The sequence below is a fragment of the Strix aluco genome, chromosome 1, assembly GCF_031877795.1.
Source record: "Strix aluco isolate bStrAlu1 chromosome 1, bStrAlu1.hap1, whole genome shotgun sequence".
In the NCBI taxonomy this organism is placed as follows: domain Eukaryota; kingdom Metazoa; phylum Chordata; class Aves; order Strigiformes; family Strigidae; genus Strix; species Strix aluco.
In genome coordinates, this window is record NC_133931.1 from 137,424,563 (window position 1) to 137,451,155 (window position 26,593).

The 26,593-nt window shown below is 35.6% G+C and overlaps 1 protein-coding gene across 12 annotated transcripts in view; it reads left to right on the top strand.

Moving 5' to 3' along the window:
* The window catches only part of HDAC9 (histone deacetylase 9), a 489,787-nt gene that overhangs the window by 419,085 nt on the left and 44,109 nt on the right, over positions 1-26,593 (top strand). For all 12 annotated transcript variants that reach the window (XM_074836930.1, XM_074836921.1, XM_074836937.1 and 9 more), the window contains one exon: positions 8,326-8,444. In XM_074836930.1, the coding sequence (XP_074693031.1) occupies positions 8,326-8,444 (119 nt within the window). The remainder of the gene's footprint in view (positions 1-8,325; positions 8,445-26,593) is intronic.

The window sequence follows — 26,593 nt, forward strand, 5'->3', positions numbered from 1 at the left end:
TTATTCAGAACACTACCATTTCCTTCTTTTCCCCAATTCCACCATTCCTGTGGAGTGTAAGTAAAATAGGTACTATGCTCTCCTTTCTCTTATACCGTTTGTAGATTGCTATGTTATTTTAAAAGTGTCAAGTACTCTAAAAATACACTGAAATGTAGAATATTCTCAAAATAATATGCTTTTTCATAGACATATGAAGGTCCTCAGAGAGGATACCATGCTATCATTCATTTTCTGAACTCTATAAATACAACACATTGTGGAAAGTTTTTACCACTGTATTTAACTATTTCTGATATTATAACACTCACTTTTGTCTTCTTAGGAGCAATCTTACTACTATGTAATAAGATTTACTGGGAGCAGTGGACTATTTTAGTAGTATTAGTTTATTATGTTAACATTTTAGGCCAAATCCACTGAGTTATGATAAAATGCTGTTGAAAGCAATTACTTAGTAGAAAGGCAAAATGATAGTCATTTTGTTAGAGAAAATACTATAGTGTATTCAGGCTTGATAGTAATATGTTTTGTAAGACGTCATGCAAATTTTAAAACAGAAAAATTAAAATACCCCCAAATGTGATTATTATATTTATGGCAGAAAACCTTCTAAAGATTTTCTCTTTTTTTTTTCCATAAAATAAAGTAATATCAAGGAATGAGTACCAAATTAATTTTTCTGATAGGAACATTTTACACCATGAAAGCTAAATAATACTTGAGGATAAAGTTTGGCAGTGTACATGCATGTGTCAGTACCATTTCCCATACATGTTAGAATGGCTTTGATAGAAAAATAATTGACAAATAATTGACTTAAAATGGTGGGATTCCATATTTATTGCATTTTACTTTCTCAATGTGGGTGATGCTATTTTAAGGCATGCTGTGTTTTATTTTAAGCCTCATCTTTGCAAATTAAACCTCTGTTTCCTCTTCATGTATCATCTTCAGTTGTATAGCTCTTGGAAGCCACATCAGTCCTTTAGCTACCAGCTGGGACTTAGTAAATACATTTCATTTATGATGCTCAAGATGTCATGGTACCAACCAGCTTTATTTGAGATCTGAGAAATAAACAAAAGGTAAAAACATAGCAAATTTTTCTTTCATCATGCCAGTCCTTCCACAAAGCACTAAAAAGACAGAGGAACATTTAATAGAAAGTGGAGAATTTTTTACTCAGTCCTTTTCAGTGTAGAAGTGTTCTGTAAGGAGATATCCTGCTATTGCATGTCCTATCTCGGCCTATATTTCCATAGAAGGCTTTATATTTGCATATGGACAGCTGGAAGTCTTTGATCCTTCCAAGGTAACCTCTTCTTTCAGCATATAATCATTTGAGAGATACTTAGACCCATAGGCTTTGAGCAAGCTTACTTACCATAATTTTTAGCCAATACATTTACCTAATACCACTGAGTTTTGAATTTTACTCAGTTCTGAGTATGGATGTGAATGTGTATTGTATGTGTGTATATGCATTTGCCCATGTATCTAGAAGTTGGATGATTTTATTTGATATGCTATTAATTTTTAAGTGAATTCTGAAAACCACAAAGTAATATTTTTCTCATACTTTTCCTGTCTGTTAACTTTTTCATATTTTTTGTTCTTTTTGTACTAGTTCAGAGACTTTGAGGCATACTGTAGATCAAATGTAGAACAGTCCTTATAATTACATTGAAACCACCTTTCTAAATAATAATAAAAATGGAAGGATCAGCAGATATTGTAGTCAATATTTCTTATGCTTTTTGAGCGCTTAAGATGTTGCAATTCCAGCTGTAATAGAATTCAGGAAACTTGAATGCAGAATGCCAAAATAATTATTCATTTACAAAGGAACCCACAAATAATAGCCTTAGGCTCTGAAAATGTCTTCAAAAGCCAAAACAAAACGCAAAGCTGTTAGTGCTTCTAAAACTTTTCATTCAGTGGCACTTAGATACTCCTACAATTATAACATTTGAAATTACTAACTTGGGTGCATCCATGGAAGACCGTGACCCCTTAAACACTTTGGCATGTGCTTAAATTTAATACTATGTGTAAACCCCAGTGAAATTACCATGATTTACAGTAGTGAGGATTTTGTATTGATGTGATACCTTTTGTCCCTTGAAGAATAAAAGAAAAATATATATTTTGTATCTCCAGAAAGCAAATAAGGTAACTATAAAATAAAAGTAAGGAGAAGAATATTGACTGTGCTTATAAAAAGTAGAGAAGAAATAAAATTATTAAAAAGATATAAAAAGAAAACCTATAAGGATAAAATAAAAGATACAAAAATAGAGGCTATAAAGATAAAACTTATATAAAAGATATAAATTAGAAACTATTACAGGCAAAATCTGCAGAATTTAGGCAGATCTTGGGGCATAAGTCCAGGACAAAGATGATGATCAGATGACAGACAGCAAGGAGTTTTGGAGGAAAGTACTCAGGTTTGGCCTTAGTGAACTTGGGCTGACTGTAGAACTGCCATAAAGAAATGCCATGAAGGTAAACCAAAATTGTAGTGAAAGACACTAGTATAAACTCAATTAATTCGGAGAGAAAAAATTTATCCAGTAGCTGTACAGAAATGTTATGTAGCTTTCTGTGAGGATAGACATTACTTGATATTGTGTTACATTAAAACATATGTGCAAACAACACATAAAAATAATAGATACCATAAGTTCCACATACCTATCAGGGCAATCTTTTAAATACTTTTTGATCTACTCTTATTAGGGTGCATTCGACAACATACTTAAACTTGTGTAATTTTAAGGTAGAACAGCATAGTGATTGTTTGGAACAATGTTCTATCTGCAGGATGTGAAACTGAGAAACTGTAGGCAGACCTACATTCTTACAAGCAACAGACTGGGTCTCCATTTGGTGGCAAAACCCCCACTCAAATAGCACTAATGCATTGTGTGCATATTTCTTGCAAAATACAGGTCTGGTATAACTGAATAAATAACAGTGCTTTTACAGGGTTTTCTCTAGTTCAAGTAGTGGACTTAGAGACTTCTGCATTTTGTTTTGAGTTTTTTCCAAGGACAACTAAGTAATATATTCAAGTCTTTTACCAGCTTTTAGTTTTAGCTGATTCATAGGTGAAGTGGGTACAAGAAATGCTTGCTTTAGAGGACTATGCAATCAGAAACAGCCATACTGATTTATAACAGCTGAAGATATGAGCCTTCCCATTTATTGATGTTCTGAAAGTACTTTGAGATCACTGGATGAAAACACTGGAGGATTTTAGGGAAAGAGCAAATAATTTATGTTTCTAAGCCATTCCAATCTGCAGTTTTAGAACAGTGTAGATTTCTTTTCTTGGTTACATAAATTACTGTCCTGGGCTGGTATTCCTGCTCGTTTCCTTTTCAAATTACCAACACAGCAAAAGAATTGTAGCTATTTGCATCAGCTTAACTTCCTTCAGAGATTTCCAGCTCTGTGTCATGGTACTTGCAGAGTCATTTCTGAGTTGGGTGCTTCTCTGCAATCTCTTCTGGGAGAACAAATGTTTGGGAGCATCCTGACCATGTGCTTTAAATGTACAAAAATAGAATGGGAGAATAAAAGGAACAGAGTCCCTTGGTAGAATCTCTTTAATGTCTTGCATCTGATGTTCAGATTGGTGGGGAGGGGAGGATCACATGCCTGATGTTTTCTCTAGGACTACACCCAACTGGAAGCCATCCCTTGGCTTCTCTGCAAACAGCAGCATACCCAAATGGAACATATTAATACTTTGGGGAAATCTCCTTAGTGGGACAAAAACGAATCTTTTCAGCTTCCCAGGCACATGCTCTGTTCCCAGTACCATCAGACTTAAAGGAGAATCTGCACTACCTTGAGCTGGAGGACACAGTTTCATTGTAACTGCAAGGTTTAGCATGGATAAATAACTCCTGTGATCCAGCTGCTCAAGCTTTCAGGCTTTGACATGTTTATTAATGAAAATGGGAGAGAAAAGAAAGAAACAGTCAGACAGGCAATATGCCCCTGTAACTCTGCTGTCATCATTAGGTGAATATGGTATACCAAATATTTATGCTTCTATATGATTCAGGATCACAGAAAATAAATATCTCTTTTATGTGTTTTATTTTTTTTGGAGAAGGGAGTAGAGGAGAGTGTGAGTCATAGTGGAAGAATAAAATTCACTTCTCTTCTGACAAACACTACTCATTTCGCTGGAGAAGGATCGTAGCAGTAACTGCTGATTGCTGATAAACCCTGCAGCCCAGTTGGCTTCAAGCAGGAAGCTGTCAGCCTGCCAGTCCCCAGTCCCTACCTGTCTGGTGACCTGTGGCCAGAAGCCAAATCATATTTCTGACTCCTGCTCTTGGTAAGATAATAACTGTTCCTACCTAGGTCTGAGTGCAGGCTGCCCATGCACCCTTGCAAGGGATTTCTGATGAGCAGAGTTTTGACCCTTTGCAGCGTAACAAATTCTGCCAGCTGCAGCCTGACTTCTGAGTATAGGGTTGGTCTGAGGAATTTGGGAAAGTTAACATGAATATCTATTAGTGTATGACCAATGCTAGCTGTACGCTTAAAAAAAAAAAAAAAAAGCATATTTTCTGTTATGATCTAATTCAGAAGATTCAGTTTTTAGGCAATTGAGAAGGGAAGTGCTATGGTTATGGAGCTCCTGAAGAGACAGTCAATGGATGATTTCCCTTTCTTACACCTTGCTATGCTCTCCAGAATGTCTGAGATGGGAAAGGAGCAAGATGGAAGATCTGATGATTCTCTACTCCCAAGAGACAGTGAAGAGTCAGGAGCTGTCTCTACCTGTCCAACCGTCCTCAGTCTCTTGAGATAGGAGAAGACTGTTTATGAGGGAGAAGTGCTTTTTGTTGCTTTTGGGTAAAAAAAGGGATGAAATCTAGTGCTTTGTGTAGGCTTTCTTTACAGCTGCCAACCTCAAAACATTTTTCCAAAGACAGTTATTCAGGGATAATGAAGGCGCTGAAGCCTGAGAGGTGGCAAATGCCAAAGGGTTTTATTTATGTCCTGGTGAAATTTAGTCCATATTTAAAAATGTATGTATATGATTCCTTATAACACTTATAAGATAGGAAAGTATCTATCAGTTTTGTGAAGGAATTTACACATGCATTTTGTGCCACAAAGGAGTTCCTGCCAAGGCAAGACAAAGGTTAAAGAGGTTCTACCTACACAAAATGCTATGATGTTTTTCAGACATTAAGCTGCTCTTCTCTCAGCAGAGATCTCATAGTAGTTATTCAGAAGTGTAGCAACCTTAAATGCCTGTTGGTCAATGTAAAGGAAGACTGGATTAGAGATGTAGGAACTAGATGTCTATATGGTCCTCTTTGCAACTGAGAGACTTACGGCTGTCATCTTTTTGAAAGACAAAATAGTTTTTGAAAGACCAAATAGTCTTGGCTGCTGTAACAAGGACCATGGACATGCTGAGATTCCTATATATCATTTCTGTAGAGATTTATGAATATGATACTATTTCCTGTTCAGTACTATTAAAGATGGTGTTAATAGCTATTCCTGGTGTTTTGTGTTGAAAGACCTTACTTTCACTATTTAATAATTTTACTAATGTTACCCAGTGTGGCTGTCAGTTTTCATGTCAGACATATTTATCTGACAAAAAATTTGAATAAACTGTGACTAAACAATTTTTGCTGCTTCTAAGAATGAGATTAAGGGTCAAATGCATTGTTTTGCTCAAGTTATAAAAAAATGTGCTGACATCTTTACGCTTTTGAGCAAGGTCTTGAAATGTGGTAGAAGTGTGGTAGTTTTTCCCAATGTTCCAAACTATAAGACTCTCAAAAATCTCATTCTGTGTTAGCCTGGTTAGGTTTATTAGTGCTCAGCAACTTGGGTTTCCAGAGTTTCTGTCTGCACCGAACACACTCCATCCTCTGACTCCTGAGTATTGTCTATGCTGTACTTCATGGTGCTGCCACTTTATTTGACATGAAGAAATAAAAAACAGAGCCTGACTTGAATTTGAGGAAATGTGAATGGAGAGGAGGAGGGCAAAAGCTCAAAGTGGCTGTAGATAGGGAGGGTTCTCCATAGGATCCCTCCTTCTTTCAGTGTAAGATATATGGTGCTATGGGGACAGATCAAGATTGCATATCAGCCACAGTCCTCATCAGTAATCAGGATCCGTGCCACATGTGTTGCAGACGTGGGGAAGTTTGGGAAGTATGTGTTGCTTCAGACAATGAACATATAATTAGAGTATCAGAAGGTATGTACATAAGAAAGATAAGATGTGGTTGCATAGGAGATCTTTATTCCTGATGTTGTTCCCTAACTTTGTGGAGATTAGCCTGCAAAAATGTTCAGTCACTGTAGTATCTAATATAATTATTCGTATGTATACTTTGTGTGTTACATAGTTATACATCATGGAACTATAGGAAAAAGACCTAGAAGAGACGTTATGTGACCTTCTGCCTCAAGGTCATGTCCTCTTGAACCTGTAGCAAGCTTGATGGATATTTGTTTTACCTATTATAAAAAACTCAAAGAGATGGAGACTCTTCAATTTTTTAATATATTTTGTTTAAATGATTTTCTATCCTTGCTATTAGAAAGCTTTTTTCAGTGTCTGAACTATAGCTTTCCTGCTGCCAACAACTTCATGTCCTATCCACAGTGAAAATGCAGAACAGGTTATTTATTTCCTCTTGCAACAACCACTTACATATTTGTGGACTTTTATCATGTTTACTCTCATGTTATATGAATCAAATAATTATATTTCTATAAGTTTATCCACTCGGATCACACTTTTTAGAATTTTTTTCTTTCCTTTTGTTCTCTCAAGTTGGTCCTTCTTGAAGTGCAGTGTTCAATTCTGAAATCCATACTTCAGCGGAGGCCTACTAATGACATGTGAAAAAAGGAGTATTTCACAAATTATATCACTTACCTGCAGACATTCATGGTTCAATTTCAGTGAAATCATCAGAAATATGAAGTTTCCTCTATCCTTTTTTTCTGGTGTAAAATGATATTCATTGAAATGCTGTATGCCATGACATGAACTTTTTACTTAGTCTGAATTCTCCTTTTCTCTAACTAACAAGTAAAAGGAACGCTTTCCTAATATTAAAATGACCTTTGAGGAAATCAGAACAAACTAAAGTTTATAAAACACAGATCAAAAACTAAAGAAAAACCTAAAAAACTCTTAAAATATTATTAATATGCTTTTTTCCCTACAGAAAACTTAAATCTTTCATCAAAAACATGAGCTCTTTGGCCTAAGTTGATAAAATAATAAATAAATAAATATTGAACTAAGACAAATAGTATTACACATGTGCAAAACTGATCTTCAGATTCTGACCAGCATAGACCAATTGGGATTTCCTTGAGTCAATATATTTGGAATAGAACATTCATTTGTGTATTTGTCTTTTAATGTTAGTGATGTCCCCCTGAATTAGCACAGTCATTACAGGCTCAGTGTTTGTCACACTAGTGTAAAATCCATCCTGATGCCTTCACTTTGGAAAATCAGCCTGAAGGAAGGAATTTGTGAGTGCAGAATGCAGGGTTTTATCTTCTCCTTCCACACATCTTTAATGCTTTGAGTTTGGAGAAGAGCAAAAACAAAGAGACAAAATATCCCAATGGAAGTTTGTCAAGGAAGGGGTTAAAAAAGTGGAAACTTTGTGAATGTGAAGGACTGAATTATCTTCCTGACACCAGCAGGGGTTGCTGTCACTGGTTTGTGGTTGTCACATTCCTGTTATGCTTGACCTTGGAAAGGCTTGACAACATAGTCTGGATTTGATTAAGGGAATTTCATGTTTTTCCTTTGCTAGAGTCACCCCCCACCTCGACAAACATTTAAAAATGTTAAGAAGAAAAAAAAAGTTTGGAAAGCAAACATTTTCCCAAAAGAAATTTATAGTTCAAATTTACACCAAGTTCGCACTAACTGGAGCAGTCCGGGTTTCCACTCAGGCTTTGAGTGCTCTCTGTAAACCATTAGTCACTTCCCTGGAAGAGGCAGCTTTTTATAGGCAGCAGGATAAAACAGGCACAGATGTGTGTGTAATATTAGAGTCTTTCACATGTACCTGCTTTTTTTTTTTCCTTCAATCATAGAAAAGAAAAAAGAGTCACTATAGAAATAAATGAATTGAAGCCTTGGACTTTGTTTGGTTTTGCACAGGTACCATGAAGACTGGTTTAATTAAAAGAAAGTATCTTGTCTTGCGGATATTTGAGGTTGTGGCAATTTAGATCATGAAGATAGATCTTTTAATTTTTAACAGGTTGTTTTTTTCCACTGTACAGGACTGTGATTATGCCAGCTGCCAATGAGTTTGATCCAGAGATTGTCCTGGTGTCAGCGGGATTTGATGCTGTGGAAGGCCACGACCCTCCGCTGGGCGGGTACAAAGTCACAGCTAAATGTAGGTATTGTCATAAGGCACATGTTTCTGAGTTGGTATTTTTTCTAGTTAGGAACCATATTTTAAGTCCAGTTTACATCCATATTTCTATTTTGTGAGATGACAGCTGTGTCACTGAGGGCAGGGACTGTCCTCAGTTAATACCCAGAGATGCCTGTGGAGCTGCAGGTCTTGCCCAGCTTGTGGACAGGGTGGAAATGAACATGTTAGTGTTTCTGGCTCACTCCTTTCTGTTCCTCTTGGCATTTTTGTCTTGGTTTTTTAAAGTATTACTTTTCTGGCATTCAAATAACATTTTAGAGGTTTCATGCTTTTCAATAGGTCCCATTTTCCAAATGCTGGAGTAAGTTATTTCTCTTTAAATATATATTGAAGATTTTAGACTACGGAGACCTAAATCCAATCTCATATTGCTCTTTTGTTATTGTAATCTTTTCAATTCGATGGCATTAATCCTGAGTTACATCAGTGTTCATGAAGGCCAAAGTTTTCTAAAAGGCTACTCTGTTGGGTCTCAACGTTTGGATGTCCATTTCAGTCCTCTAAAATGTGTGCTCATGGCAGAGATTTAACCTTTCTGAAAGACAGGTCTGTCTGATGTGTCTCATATGTAGCATTTCAAAGTCACTAGCTCTTACAGGATATTGTGGCCAAACTGATTCTGAGCCTGGGATGTTAAGCAAGGCTGGATAATGTAGTAATGCTCTGTACAGTAATGTGCACTGTAACATCGCTATATATAAATTGCTTTACATGAGACAACACAAAATGATTTCCTAATGCAATGCTGTGAATAATTTTCTTCAGTACATCTACTTTTCTTCAGTATATCTCAAGAAATAGTTATTAAATATGGATCTATGCTGCTAATGACAAATGCCTTGAGAAAAGTGTGGAGAAGTCAATGAGACGTAATTGTATTTAACACACTGCACAAATGGACTTCAGCTCAGAGAATTTTGTCCTTCTGACCTCTACCTTTTGTCACAAGTCAGTAGAAAAAAGTTGGTGTTTACACCTCAGGAGGAACAGGGAAGAGACACATTTTTTATTTTCACTTTAACTGCATGCTGCATAGGCTCCCCTGAATACCAAGAACAAAAGGATAGATGGAGAGCTAGAGTGACTGTCCATAGTGGTGTGCTGTGGAAAGCAAAAATGCAGAGAGCAGTGCAAGGGCCTACCCAAAGACACTCACAGGTGCTAATGCACAAGTGGATTGGAAAAGGAACATCCCTGTGGCTGCAAGTAAGGTGTATTGAGTTTTAGCACAGCTTTTCAGGTTAATGCACTGATTGAACTACAGAGGAAAGACACACAGCAGCCTGTATGCATGTTTGAGTATCACTTATCTGTGTATTATGATTTTTAGTAAAACACTGTACATGAAAAAGCCCTTTGTAAGAGGTTTAATTACTGGTTTTTTCCATAAGTATGGTTCCTGGTCAGAGGCACCATTCCATGAGCTTATGTGGAAGGGAGATGAGCTTCCAACCTGCACAAAATAGATATTTTTTTTTAGAAGCATTGTATAATTATCTGTCTTTAGCTGCTGAGAATGCATGCTACATGGCCCTTAAGCATGCATGATGCTTCAGTAAGATGCTTTGGCATACATCATGTTCTGGCATAGCAGCTTCAACTTAACTAGAAATTGCAATGAGATTCATATTTTTCTCTCAGATTAGACTGCATTTCACCCTGGCAGCAAAGAAAAACTGTTTGATATTGGAATGGGTGTTAATTTTAATTCATGAATTAATTACTTAACACTTCATAACTTTTTTCACAACTTTTTTTAGAAACTGAAATCTTAGTATGTTTTTTAATATAAGAGGCTGCACATCTACAAGTTGCACATGTGTCTGTAAGAAAAAAAAAGTGATTTACAGTAGGTGGTTCTTGTTTAAATTAAGGGAAAGGCCAAGATAGACCCAGATAATGATCATGCACCTGAGGGATGAATAAAGCCTTCTGTACAGAGCCAAAGGAATTTATTATTTCCCCAAAACAAAATTCTCTACATTCCACCATACCATTTTAGAACATAGCATACTATATGTGGTATGTAGAAAAATGAACAGCCTATTAAAAAAAAATAAAGTCCAAAGAGAAACATTCATATTAAAGACTAAAAATAGATATCCATGCAAATTTTTAATATAATTGATTTGTAATAATTAACAATTATGCCCAAAACAAGTAAATGGAAAGTTTAACCTGTAGATATTTTTTCTTTATAAATCTTTAGCACTTTGTGTACACTTAATACATTGAATTTTCTGGTTACTATGACCCAATACAAACTTTACACATATAAATTAGAAAGAGATTGACATCAAAGGAGGGAAGATAGGTCCTTAGCTACTGACTTGGCTGTTAAGGAGAGTTAGGGAGACACTAGATCCTTGATGAGGAATTACTTATGTCTTTCCTTCAGAGTACAGTCAAAGAATAAAAATTAAAATATATTAACCAATCAGCATTCCCAGGTCGTAAAATAAAAAGCATAGGATGAAGATAACAGATCGGACTAATTACAGCCTTGGAGTAACCATATAGCAGGCAATTACATACAGAAAGAATTTACTAAATCTACACAGCTTGAGAGGTGTAAATTATAACCTGCTTTAACCCAGTATTTTATTTTTTTGCTATAGCGACATACAACCTGATTTACTGAGAAGGTGCCATTTCTGACTAGTAAACAAACACATCAGCAACAAAATAGACATATATATTTCTGCAGATGATTTTAAATGCATGGGTCTGGTGTGTGTGTCAAGCCTCTAAAAGGTGTAGGATGGAGGAAGGACAACTGAGATCAGTGATGGTAGCAGAGCTACGAGATATCTCACTTGCCTACTTTATCTCCAGTCCCGTTAAGTAATGAAATCATTAACAGTCTTTTTCCACTGAAACAAAGAGATAGTGTACATTTTGGAAGGGAAATTTGAATCTTTACTTTCATATTGCACTTTTCAAATCACTTTCCTTAAGTATATCTTTTTCTCCAACTGCCTTTGCGATTAGTCCTTGTCTGCTGACTTTTTAAGGAGAAAAGTTTTCATTAAACTAATGAATATTTAGCTAACTTTTACCTGGCCCCAAAACAGATTTTGCTTGGTGCAATGTAGAATTGAGAATGAGCATTAACTAAAACATGTTTCAAGCCAACTTTGAGGATTTCACATTTTTCTTTGTGTTGGCTCTTTCTATCCTTTGTTCTGATCCTCTCTCTCAATGAAGTGCTACCATTTCAAAAGGTGCTTGTATATACCTAGGTACACATACACATCTTGAAACATATATTCAGCCCATGTGCATAAACTTTGTGATGGATTTGATATTCTGTTAAGAAAAAAAAAGAGCTTCAAAGACTTGAGATGACTGGTGGCATATGACAGAACTTTCTGCTGCCGGGAAGTTCTCAGGCGTTTGGTACCAGATATTTTCCTAATATCTTGGTAAGAAAAAACATAGTATCTTAGTAAGAAAAGGCAAGCTTTATCGACAACACCCTTTATAAGACCACCTAACATCATTAGAAACAGTAGGTATACTTTTGAATGCAAAACCACTTTGTCCTGAAGGTCTTCCCCAAAAAAAAGGAGTTTCTTTTTCCAAATATACCTTTTTTTTCTGATAAAGATATTATCTCCACTCACAAACTCTGCCCTGCCTGTGTCCTTATGCTGTGATGACTGCAGCAAGTTTAACATCAAAAAGCAAAGAAAAGAAAGCGAGTAACATGGCGTGTTAAACCTTTCTGGTAGTCCCCTTAGCCCAAGGTCCATCAGTTACAGTTGCCAGCTTCTCTTCAAGAGCTTCTCTAACTTCTGGTGGGGTCTGGCTCAGATTGTCAGGGATATTGAAGCAATTTATCTCAGATTTTACTTTCCTTGACCCCTCTTATGAGTCAAACTTAACTTCATTAGCTGAAATAGTGAAGTATCTTTTGTATTATCAAGTCCATCTTTAGTATTAGCATAGCTCTGTCAACGTTGCTTGGTTAAACTGGTTCTCCAAGCTGTGTGGTGAAGGTGGATGCAGCAGCAGGGCTCTCTCATGCACAACTCTCTTATGCAGACTAGCTATTGATGTCATTGGGATCCCTTTGTTTAGATCAGGGGCTATAAAAGTGCTTTAATTTTACTGTAAACTATAATAAGATAAGAGGAAAACAGTCCTCAGTTCCTGACTAGCTTAATATTTCCTTTTTGTTACTAGTACTGTATTATTTTTTCAATAAAGTAACAGATAAAATATCAGCACAATATATTATATATTATAAAGACATAGTTGTATCAAATAGAAGATAGATCAAATAGAAGATAGATCAAAGCAAGAAATAAAGGGGATAAAGGAGTTTCCTATTTAGAATAGTAAGGAAATGCCTAGAGAGTATGAATCTACTCTTCCATCCTATCCTGATGATGCTTAGGTGGAACTACTGAAGATAGAGCTGACATATTCTGCACTTTATTTTATAGTTAATTTTTACAACCTCTGCTAAAATGTATTGTGTTATCATACCATTTGAATTCTGTACAGTGAACAGGTCTGAAAAAGAGCTGCCAGATCTGATCATAAATTTTCAAGCTGTTAAATCTTGTAAGAGCACTATTTTTGAATTTAGCTCTGCTGACTGAAGTTCTCCCAGTAACATTATCCTGAGGTGAAGTGCTTTGTTTTATAGAGCATCCCTTAGAATAATGCTTGCATTAATGTCACTGAGATCACTTTACCGTTCAAGTAAATATTGTATATATTTGCTCATTAAGTGGTGATCATTCCATAAAAAGAATAAAATAAATAGAGAAGTGTCAAGCAAGAATGAAGATTTTTTTCAGGATACTTATCTTCCTGAAGCACTACATTTGTTAAGGGCTATGGTGATTTACTGAAGCTTTCCTGTTGTTTTACACTCTTATTCCAAAAATGCTATTTGCCACCAGAGTGCAAAATAAGATGAGCAATTAACAGTGGGAAAACATACCCCTGCAGGGATTTAAAGAGTAAATTATATTTTGTCAGTTTGGATACCTGTCTACTGTTATGCCAATTTGTGATGTAAGGTTGATCAAGTGTCTAGAATATAACTGACTCTAACTAAGCTGATTTGCAACTTTTAAAGTTTTTAGTGAAAATTGCAATAACTCCCTTAACTTATCAAAAACTGCATTATGCTGTGATGCATTCCATTCAAGTGGGACCAGTGAAAAAAAGTGTTAAAGCTATGAACATTTTCCCTCCTCATGAGCCCTCGACAGGTAGGGCTTAGAGGACTTCACTGTAGCAGTGCACAATTTGTCTGATTAATCACAGCAGAGGAAATAATTAATGCTCTAAACAGTTTATTTCCAAAGGATATGTCAGCCTAAGCGGTAGAAATTAATATGTAAAAACGGCTGCTGACTTGTATGTAGCCTACAAGTCTTCTGTCAAGGAATCACTTCTCATGGCTCAAATTGGTTCTTCTCAGAATACAAGTAAGAGCAACCAGGTTGAACTTGGGTGCCTGCCCTGTTGGTTTCTGCTTTGCTCTTCACATTTCAGTTTCTACTTTCCACAGAGAGTAATGATTTTTGATAACAAGGTCCCTGAATGTAGCATACTATGCTATAGAAAAATAAAATGCCTAGCATCTGAGGACAAGCAAATTCAGAAGTAATGCGCATGGTTTTAATAATGAGATTACTGATCACTGAAACAAATGATCTAGCATGGTGTATTTGCCATCACTGGAAGACTTTAAATGAGAATTATAAATAGATGGCTTACAGCATCCTTACAAAGGTTATGGCACACTCATTGTGTGACATTAGAGGCTTCATGCAAAAATCACTTAATGAAATTTCACTTCAATGACCAGTGTTTTCTTGAGTCTTCACAATTGTATCTTCTCCTACTGTATCTTGGAATTCTTTCCAGTTTCCCACTACATGTCATGTAAGACCAAAAGAAAATGCTAGAACTGTAGATGACTGAATTTGAATGTAGAATTGATCTGGGTCTAAGCCTGGTACTTCAGGTATATTTCAGAGAAAGGTTTCCTATGTGCCAGCCTCACTATTTCTTATTCTGTGTTACTAGTCTGAGTATTTCAAGTACTGCAAATTACATACATGTTTGTTGCTTTTTTTCCTGGAAACACTTAATTTCTAAAGGAGTCCCCAGATAATATAACTATCGACTGGACAGTACCTTGGACTGACTGTGAGTTGTTTAGGGTACAGTGATTGAAATGTCTTTGGGGAGGGACTACACTTTCTTGTGATTGTCTGTAAGACTTCCCTGACACTTGACTCTGAAAAAGAGTTCTGACTGGGACTACTGGGGCTAATATAGTAGGTAAATGTTAAAGGAAGGCAGGCAAAAAGGGTCCATGCAAACTGACAGTTAACTGAACAGAATAGTAGTTTTGACTTGATAGCTGTTTAAACACAATTCAAGTGTCTAAAAATGGCATTGCAAGCTTTTATGATGCCATGTCAAATTTATTCTCTTCACAAGCAAGAAAATCTTTGTCACTCAACTATCAGCACAAAAAGCTATGATCTTGGAAAGTCTGACACTAACTGCTTCGGAGTGCAGTTCCAGTAGACAGTAAGAGCAGCTCTAACAGTTCATTGCCATAGAAAGGGGTTGTTGCATGCCCCTTCCCCTTCTGAATTGTCCATTACTTACTGGCTCTGGTTCTTGTCAGATCTCTCTGTAAACACATGCAGCATTAACTCATCAACACATCAGAAAAGTTAATCAACCAAAAAAAATTGAGAAATTTCTGTTGGGCTATGAAGATGAATCAGGTTATGGAGGAACCAATGTGTGCCACAGCTAGTGGAAATGGGGCAGGAGCAGTAGAGAAAGAGAGGGATTGAGTAGGATACCTTTTGGTAGCAGAAGGCTGTAAAATTAACTCAGGTCCCACAGCTGCCTTCTTGTCTGAATTCTTCTGAGTTCAGAGATTTGATTTTGGTTAACATAATTTGGTTATCTTTGCAGTACTGGAGGTGATAAGATGGCTATCAAGCAGGATAGATCTTGAGTTTTTGACTCAGAACTAAAAGCACTGAAGGTGGGGTGGAGCAATGATCATTCATGTAGTTTTTCATGGGGGAGTCTCCTGATTCGTATCAGAAATTTTTCTTTTGTTCCTTTTCTTTCTTGTAAACTATAGGGTACCCAGTGACTGGCAGCAAGAAAACATAACATTAAGACTTTGCTTCCAGTTGTCCATTTTGGAAAGCAAAGTTTGGGTTTTCTCTAGGGTGATTTCTTGAGTACTAATTGAATGGTTGCTTAGTAAAATACAAAAAGCATCATAATAGATGACAAGTTCGTTGGTGACCCACCTCAGACATGAGTATTTTCGTAGGATTTATTGGGAGAAGGAAAGCATTTTGATTCCTTTTTCCTACTAGGCTACAGGAATGGTTGCCATAGCATTTCCTATGGCTTGGGCATGGCCACTGTATTGCCCAGCCTTCCAACTCAGATTATGCTGCATTTACTCCTGCATTGGTATTCCTTAAACTTGCTCTTGCACTGCAAATATCAGTGAATTATTTGCCAGTGGTTCCAGGATCCGGCACATTATTGACATTTACACTACATTTATGTTTATGAATATGAAAGTCCAGAAATCCTGTTCTGTGAGGAAGAGTAGTGTGTTGGCTGCTGTGGAAATTGAACAAAGATTGGAATTCACTGTCTAAAATCAGTGTCCTCTCTAGAACATAGCGTAGTAAAAGGCAAAGGTGAAGAGGATAAATGGTTGGTTTGGGTTTTTTTTAGATTTCCATTTAAAGAAGAGATTAATGCTTGTTTGCAGAAATACAGAAAAAAATATGAATGGACAATTCTAATGCTGGGTCAAGGAATCTGCCTTCACATGCTGTCAAGTAAACATGTGTCAATGTCTTGGACTATGGTTTTGAACCAAGAGAAACAGATTGGTTAACAATTCACCTCATTTACTGAGGCCAGGGAAATCTTTGTCTTCAGACTTTGGGGCACTTGTGTCTAACTGGATATGTATTTAAAACACATCTGAAGGATTCAGAAATCTTAGCACTGATTTTGTTATTGCCCAGTGTTTTCAATGACTGTCTGGTTAACTGGTGTGCTTTCCAGAAAGGGTCTACTTAAGCAGGAAGTAAGAACAATTAGAAATATTAATAAATAAGCACAGATTTGACCTGCTCTTTCACTTAGCCTTTCTTTCTGTAAATCAGCCAGGAGAGATTTTCATTTTCCACTCCCGCTTCTGCCCCACAAACAGAAGATCTGTCTGCTGGCTAGTTAACTAACCCGTACAAGTGAAAAACCACCTGTGTACTATGTTCCAGATACACAGTGCTGATCCATCTGCAGAATGCATCAGGTGCCAGTTCCTTGATTTAGGGCAGTTGCTGGGGACAGGGCAGAGGATAGATTACAATTGGGAAAAAAAAAGGGTCTACAGAACTATTAAGAATGATTTTCCCTTTTCAGTCATCTTCCCTTATCTCTTCACCTATGTCTTGTTATTTTTTCTTTCATGCTACAGTAGTGACATTGGCTAATGACAATAACTGATGTAAGGCATGCAAAAAAGGTAAAATTGGTGACAACTTCTCTCAGTTTTGAAATTTAAACTTATGAAATCTTTTTCTTTACTGAAACCAAAAGACTGTAATTTAGTAGAAGAAAGAAAAAGAAAATGATTTTTTTTTGCTTAGACAGTATTAAACTTGTCAGATTACAATTTAAATACAGCAAATTAAATATAAATTTTTAGGGACATTTTGAAACTAATGGAGCTTGACACAGTGTTCAGTAACTTGCATGTGCCTTTCACAGGATTGGGTCCTGAGAGAAAATTGTTGAAAGACATCTCCAAATCTGGATTTCTCCATAACAAAGTGTCTGATCTTTTATAGCATCGTTGCATTGGGAATTAGGCTTGTCTTTGGGAATTTGTAAAGCCTTTAGTAGAAGAACATGATTTATGTCTTAGAATTTAACTATTCTCTGTAATAAATAGAAATGTGCCACAAGTATTTACTTGGTTGCGCCATGGGAAAATTTTTAACATATTGTTCACAGCTTTAGAATGCTATAAAAGAAGACATGTAATTTGCAGACCGGACTATCCTTTGTGATTTCTAACCAATATATTTGATTAATATCTTTCAAAAGAGACACCAGCCAAAATGTTTACATCTCATTAGGCAGAGAAGAAGGGAGCACACACAATTTTGATTATGAGCTTGGATGGTTCATTTCTTTGGGCTTCACATCCCTACTACTTAAGGCAGACTGTAACTTTAAGATGTTATCTCTTGCCTGCGCAAATAAACAGCCAGTTATGCTTTTTATGGTGGGTAGTTTTCTAACCAACAGGGGATTAGAAGATATTAGCTGGAGTTTGTGGTTCCCTGCTGAACTATCACAGGGTCCATGGATTCCTGTCCTGAATATTTCACAGAGCAAACACCTCTTATCTGTGGTGATATTCTCACACTGGCCTCTTGGCCATGGACTTCAAAAGCTGATCACAGGGAGGTCTAGAGAGGCAATAACCCCTAATATAACAGTCTGTCCTGATAGGGACAGACAAGGTAAAGGTAAGGCGTCTCTGAAGTTTGTTCTTGTGTGTTTAGCCCCATGGGGTGATAAGAGGCCATCTGGTTTTTTGGTCTGCAAACTCATCTTTTTCACACTATCCCAGTATCAAGTACACTTTAGGTCTGACTGGTATCAGCACCAGCAATTCTTCACTGATCTGAAGAGATTTTCTTGGTATTTTTAGCTTTGATCCCAGGCAATTATCTTAGTTACTGTTGTGGGGTTTTTTTCACCCAAGCAAACATACAAAATTTAAAAAATTAAGTTCAAGGTGTACTATTGGCTCAAAGAAAATAAATTACTAAAATAGGACTTATAACAGGGATGTCAGATATTTGTGGGTAAAGGCAAATTAGTGCTTACTCATATGATTAAACTCAAAACATCAATTCATGGCAGTAGTTTCAAAAAGTCACATATGCAGCACCATGCAGGATGTTTGCACCTTAAATAGAATATCAGTACCTCCAATTCTAGAAGTTAAAAACCACTGCTTCAGACCTCAAATATATTGTAAGAGTTATTAAAATACTACTCAGATTTGGTTTTGGATACAACTCCTTCATATTTTAAGCTTTTCCCTGCAGCCATTTCTTTATCAACTGAACAGTGAGATTTCATTGCAGTCTCCTGACTATAATAGATTTAATGCAAACACTGAATACCATGAAATCTGCAATAAAATGGTGCAAGTTACCAACACATTTAAAAAAAAAAAATCCTACTTTTTTTTTTCAGCATTTTAATTACCTTTGTTTGTTGTTTTCGGGGTGGTGGTGGGTTTTTCTAAGGAAATTGTTCTTGCTTACACCAACTAATTGCCATAAAATTGCTGGAAATGCAAGAATGTAGGACCTAATCCCACCAGCTTTTACTCACTTTGAGCAGTCCTGTTGATTGAGACCACTCCACCAACCTGATTAAGATTTACTAAACTAAGTAAAGTTTTCAGGGACAGACCTTGCATTGTAAGTATTAATATGGTACAAAAACACATGCTAAAAACTCTTCAAAAGCATATTCACATGAGAAAGCTGTTATTTAAATATTTCCTGAAGGTTTATAGAATTAACTTGGAAGGAAAATGGAGTACTTCTGCTGTAAAATAAATCCATTCGAAATGCATTTTGTAGTAATTTATTTACTTCGGATTCCTCCTTTTCTCCTCATCATTGATTATGATTCATATACACTAAAATGGACTAAGGGACAGATCTTGGAAGATCTTCTTTGGAAGAAGAAACTAAAAATAAGTATCTATCTAGAACAACAAAACATTGCTAGTTAATCAAAATTCAGTTACTGCCTGGTTTCTGTTTATGACAGTAAATGTTAGCATGAATTAAATTTTTTCCTTTGATCCATAGTCTTAACCCTTTTCCTTAGATTCCTCTCTGTAAAAAAAGACTGGTTCTCTAGCTATATGGTGACGAAAACCTTTTTGGTGTCTGGCATTGCATCCATTTAGGTGCAGTGTGGTTTTTGGGCTGATTTCTAAATCTGTTTTTTACTTACTTAAAATGGGTTAGCAATCCCTAAAAGCAAAACAAAATAAAGCTGTTCCATTTAATAGTGGAATGTATCCTTCAATGTCTGGGTTTTAAATGTGCTAGCCTCAAAATTATTTTCCTCAGTGATTGTGTTGTATGGAAAGATGATCACTCACATGTTTTGCCACATAATTTATGTTTTCATTTATGATTGCAGTTTGGGCATATTGTTTATGTTCTTCTGCATCTTTTTCTTATTATTAAGCAATGTTCAAGATTTGCAAAGAATAACTTACAATTTTCTTGCATAACATTTTTATGCTGCTGAAAGAAAATTTTAAAATTGATATATATCAATTATATATATATTATTTTATATATATACTAAAAATAATATATTTTATATATCTCTCTCTAAAAATTGATACATTTTCACAAATATATTTTATTTTGAAAACTTTCATATTAGTTTATTTTTTAAATTAAAACCAAAAGTCATCATTGTTTCTTTCTCTTAAAAATGCGTCAATTCTACAAAAAACATGGAAAAAACTGAACAAGAATATTTTAAAATTTTTTTTGTAGAAAAAGAGATGTTGACTAGTAACAAATTAAATCCAATTGTTATTATTTGTATCTATTTTATTTCTCTTAAAAAAGCCAGTATCTGTAGTATCAGATATGACTATTGCAAATAAATCCTTTATTTTCAGCAGAAAGTTGCTTCCAAGTACAGAAAGCATCTTTTATGGTTCCTGCATTGGAGGAACAGCTTTGCAGTAAAATCATGTTTGAGTATGACTGCTTTGTGTACTAACAAATTTACCAGGATTTTAAATAATTTTTGTGCAATCAGCTTTAAAATAGTTGCTTATTTATGTCCAATGCTTCCAAGAATCAGTACACAAGTAAAAGTGGTAAAGTGGAACCTAGGATTGTTGAAACTTAAGAAGCCAGCCTAAACAGGTTAAAAGTAATTTTTCATTCACCCAAACATTCAAGTAAGAAAACTTCTTAAACCTTCATCAAGCCCTGGGAAAAACAGTAAGAAAAATCTACTGATCAAGTGATAAGATGTTATTTCAAAACTTGTAATTTAATTAACAAATATGCTACATCAAAGGAGTTATCCAAAAAATTGTGATGTTTATATGACCTTGTGAACAAAACTTTATTTTTCTAGTGGTGCCAACTGCATCAACTGTAGCTTTGTAGAATATACATGAAGACAGTGCATATGTTCTGAACCATGTAATTTTTTTCTTTTGACCCGTTTTGGGTGTATACATTCCCACACACAGTGCACACCTCTGGGAATTTCCCAGCATGCATTTTGAGGAAAAACATTAAGGTCACAAAAGTTGAACAGAATTACTAAGCCAAGATCTTTAAGGGATATGGAAAAAAGTAGTAGATCTGAAATGTTTACATCCACCACGAGTTCCAGTCCTTCCACTTCATTGAGAATCACCGGGTTTTTTTTCCAAACCACATTACAAATTTGAAAAATATCTAAACTGGCACTGTTTTTTATAAAGCTTTAGGTTACTGATAGGGAATAAAGAAGATTAGTTTAAAAAACACTTAAAGGGGTCTGTGCAGTTTTAATAGCTTGAGTGAAACAAAGCACCAAACAGGATGTCTTTGTCCCCTTTGAACTTGAGGCATCACATGGACATGAAGCTACTGAATTCTCTGATTAGTTATGTGGTGCTGGACTCCCAGTGGCACTTAATGAAACTAAGTGTTTACACAGTGCTTTCAAAAAAGAATGGGAAATTGAACCTGCCTGACCAAATTTAGCATTTTGTCACAGACATAATAAAGTTGGGAAATGGAGAGAAAAGGAAAAGAAAAGGAAAAAGATAAAATGAAAAAGGAAAAGAGAAAATTAAAAATAAAAATTAGAAGAAAAGAAAAAGAGAAGAGAAAGAAAAGATAAAAGAGAAGAAAAGAGAAGAAAAGAGAAGAAAAGAGAAAAAAGAAAAGAAAAGAAAAGAAAAGAAAAGAAAAGAAAAGAAAAGAAAAGAAAAGAAAAGAAAAGAAAAGAAAAGAAAAGAAAAGAAAAGAAAAGAAAAGAAAAGAAAAGAAAAGAAAAGAAAAGAAAAGAAAAGAGAAAAAGAAAGAAAAGAAAAGGAAAGGAAAGGAAAAGAGAAAGAAAAGGAAAAAATTTAGAATATAAGACGACTGTTTTCCATTCAGACCAACTAAGTTTCCTTATTGTGATCTGAATTTCATGGTTAAAACAGAAAGGTAAAGTAAGAAAGCTACTGCTAATTTTCATTTTTTGCATCAGATTTTCAAACAGACTTATAGATGATTGGTCTGAATTTTTTATTATGTTTCATTACATTCAAAGAAAATTTTGTAATTTATTTTAATGGAACTGACCATCTTATAACAAGGGTACCTATGGTATAACCACTTTACTCACACAGCCGCCTCTAGCGCAGTGTACACTGACCATCAGAACTTGTCACACCTAAACCCAGTGTTTTTAAGAGAGAAAGTGGAAAATATCTTCTATTCCAAGGTAGTACATATACTCCAAACAGAAACTGAGAGGATATATTTAATTGAGTAAATAGTACTGTTCTAGATGCATTTCATCTGAAAGACAATAGCGGTCTTTTGGCTTTGGCTGACTACTGACAATTAGAGTATCGTAAACCAGATGTCAAACACTATGTCTTGAGTAACCTGCTTTTTTCTTCAAAATCCGCCCATCCTTCTTGTCATTGTGACTCAACTACCTAAGAGAGTCCATTGGATAACACGGTTTTTATTTTTATTTTATTAAAACTCTAGTGAAAGATGGTGCGTCTGGGAAATGCATTGGTTTGCTCTGAATGTTTCCTTAACTTTTAAGAAAACTAATGCACAGTTAGTAGACTCTGCTTCAGAAAGGCATCAAAAATAAGCATACAATCAAAAAAGTTCAGAGAAAAGGCCTCTCACTACTACAGGAATATTGCCTAGTCTGTTTTATTATTATTATTAAATCACTATGTTACTGAACTATATCTTCTGTGTTAGTTTCAGATCAATTACTTGTACTACTTACTACCTTTGGGAGATTGATCTGTGTAGATTTCACTCTTGGAGCATGTCCCTAGAGATTCAGTTTTCATTCCCTTCACTTTATCTTTCTAAAGTAAGCAATCATTCCCCTCTTTCAAATGTCTCCTTTTTGAAGTGAAATAGCTATTTATGGTGGCACTGTTTAGAGATACATCAACTGCTAATCTGAAAGAAAGGGCTTGAGAGCAGCAAATTAATTAATGATGGACATTTTCCTGTGTTTCAGCCTGGGAAATCCCAGGTGTGAGGGTGGCAAGGCTGGACATCAGACATCCAAGCTGGAAGCATTCTTTTGACTGGGTTGCTTAACTTCCAGAACACCACAACAAATAGCCAATTCCCTTTTTTCTGGGATATCTAAAATCCCCCCTGGTAAATGCATACCACTTACCAAGTTTTTATGATGTTATTAGCAGAGAAGTGCCAGTATATTCAAGGGAAAAGAACAGTGGAATAAAAATGTGTTAAGAGAGATTGAGCTAAGTACTGAGCAGAGCTTAAAAGAGCTGATGATGTATGTCTTAGCCAAAGAAAGCAAGGTGCAAATTGGGTTGATAGGATAAAAAATATTTTGAGTCAGAAGTGCAGTCTGAAGAATTATTACTAGGACTAACGGAACAAATTTGGCATAGAAGTCCTCTGTCTGCATATAATTATTTTCAAAGTTTATGAATCTGGAAATATTCTACAAGATATTCATAGATGAATAAACTTTAATGCTAAAAAGATTATTATTATGACATGCTAATATGACTTCTTCTGTGTTACAAGTAGAACCATAATTTCTACATCATTTCTGTGATTTCTGTACAAAAATACCCCTGCTAACTTGAGATTTGAATGATTATTATAAATACACTGGATAGTATTATTATATAGAAACTATTTTTATAAATAGTTTCCTAGTAACTGTATAATTAATATGCTAATATTGTACGATTATATTAGTATTATAACTTGCTTAAATAAAAATTTGAAAATTCTCAAATAGGAATTTGAAAGCAGGGCTCTGTAACCTACAAAATCTCTAGCAAGAGTAATTTTTATTGTGGTATTATCAGAGACATAGGCTACTTAATCTAAATGCATTCATCTCTAATTTCATGTTTACCTGAGAAGCTTCTCACTGAGCATGCTGTGCTTACAATACCAAAGCATGACCTTGGTAGATGAAAGCAAATTTTACCTGCCTTGATGTAAATAGTCTTCAGAGCCATAGATATGCTTCCCCTCTCTAAGTCTGGCTTTCTGAACATTGTACATCTTAACCAGTTCAGATTTGTCCATGACAGTCAGTCAATATAAAGAGGTGTTTAATTCCAAAAATTGGTGCAAGAGATCTTCCTGGGTAGATTCCTCCTGGAGTAGCAGAGGCAAGACAGCTAACTTTTCATTGGGTAAAGATAGGGGAGAAGAATCCTGATGAATGCTAAAATCAAAGCGTTTTTTTCCATCCAGCAGTATTTGCTTCAAGATGTAGAAAGATCATGGATTAAACATGAAATTAAATTAACTCATAAGAAAGTTTTCTGTTAACACAGACTGAGTTGCTAAAACCGATCGTTAAATTCCATAAAAATAAAATAAACTGCAGAACCTTCTATGTTGAGTCAAAATGTTACACAAGTTCTTCATATGGATTTTAAGAGACATATTGTGGAACTCAGAGGTACCTTTGCAACAAGCTTACCACTATGCTTCACTGGGAAAGCCTATTTTGACATAAATCCAGGTGTCAGTGTTGGTGGTAGGAGATTCTATTGGTTCTGTTAATTTGCACTAACCCATGCATGAGCTGGAATACAAAAAGAACTTTCTCCTCAGATGCAGCTGTCATTATTTCACTGTTAAGAGTAAGCAGTATTTTAGAAGGGGTGCATAGAATCATATGGATATGAGATGATGAAGGCAAGGGAAGAGATACAGTGAGGAGGAGGTCCCCAGTAAATTCCCGATACACAGCTGTTAACCTTCCTGCAATGCCTCAAAGTCCAGCTCCCTTGTCAGCTCCTGCTTCTCCAGCTCCCTCAGCTATCATAAATGCCCTGCACATATCCTCCTACACATACACAGTGGTACTGTATACATATATATTTGGGCTGACAATTAAGAATTATGGGTTTTTTTAATGTTCCGCTTCAAACATCTGGACACTTTCAGGACTTGGTCTGTCTAGAAATTACTTTCAATATGTTTTGAAGGTAGACTGCAATTAAAACCGGTCTTAGCAACACATGGTGTTGGTACCTTTAGATTACACTAGTATGCACTAAAATTTTCTGGGGAATGGAAGACTCTAAGGAGGAGAAAAACTATAAAGCCAGTTGTGGTGTTTTTGTTTTTGTTTCAACAGTTTAGTCCTTGAGCTGAAAGGGGGAGAGAATAAGAGGAAAAAGCTGGCCACAGAACAAATAAGTATGACATTGGCTTGTATTCATTACAACACATTAGACAAAAATGAATGGCAACTATCACGAACTTCCTTGGAAAATGCCAGTGTTGTGTAACTTGACCAAAAGGACCACGTATGCCACTGCACATGTGCAACCCAGGACTCCGGCAAGCACTATGAGAAAAAAGCAGTTTCATGTGGAGGTCCTGTTTACTTGGAATATTTATTGCTTTTATCTAAAAAATTTCAGTTTAACATATCACTGCGCATTTTCCACTCTCAATTTTCAGAAGAATTCCAATAAACTCACCTTGCTACTGAATGGGAACGATATTAGAAAGCACTGTTCAGAGACTTGGGTGGATAGGAAGGAGAAAAGAAAGGTCAACGCAGAAGAAAAGGCTTAGATGAATAAAGGTATGTCAGAGCAAAGCTTCCCATGAAAGATTATTGAGAATAAAGCTTTTTTTTAAACAAACATAAAAACAATATATAAATCAAGAGCACAAAAGCCCTCTTTTATGATTTTTTAGTGCTGTTTAATTTCTTTATATCTTTTTTTGCCATTGTTAAAAAACAGCCAAAACTTCAAAGGCAAGCTGCATGTGTTCTAAATCAGGACTTCAGCGCTGATGTATGACAGCACAAAAATTAAAACTAAATAAATGTGCTGTCTAAACTCCCATATTTCTCAAAAAATTGCTTTAAAGGCTTTAAAAAATTAGAATTATTGCTTGATCTTACTTTACCAACCATAATGTTTTCACCAGAGTAAATGACAAAATATTATATTAAAAAGAGAGAAAGAAAAAAGAGTGTTGTCTGAATATATCTGAACACCTGTATTTGGCTGTCTTGCAGTTTTGTCAGACAGGCAAGGGGGAAAATGAAACTTTGCAGTGATTTGTCTGATGGTGGATATGGACTGCATAAATTCTCAGCTTATCCACTGTTTTCTGGAAGGCTCCTTGACAGTCAGGGTAAATCGGTGAAAACAAGGCAGTATGTCTTTGAAGGAAAGAATAACATTCCTGGTTGATCACATAAAAATGGTTGAAGAATGGACAGATTCTTATGAAAAATTGTTTGTGCAAGATTTCTACTATTTTCTTTCCAAAATATGAACTTTGTAAGGGTCAAGTTATTATTCCATTTTACTTTACTGTCTTTGGACATGATCTTGCTGTTTTCTCTCCTTAAGTGAAATGGCATGTCTGACTAAAGGTGTCTGGCCACAGGACACCAGTTAAATCTGCTTGCAAAAAAACTTGCAGTACTGGGGCCTTTGTGGCATCCATTTTCCTCTGGCCTTTACTTTTACAATGGCCATTTGCTGTTCTTCTGCTAACTCGTCTTGATTTGTATTGCCTCATTTGTTTTATCAGGTTGCAAAAGGGACAAGTGGCCCATTCAAATAGGAATGCATATGCATGCTGTTCTTTTTAGTAAACATTTCTTTGACTTTTAAAACTCATTCATCCTATCCCTGCTTGTGTTCCTTTTTCATTTCCTATTATGAAATAGTCACAAGCTCTAATTTATGTTCTCATTTAAGTCTGAGGAGTGGTATT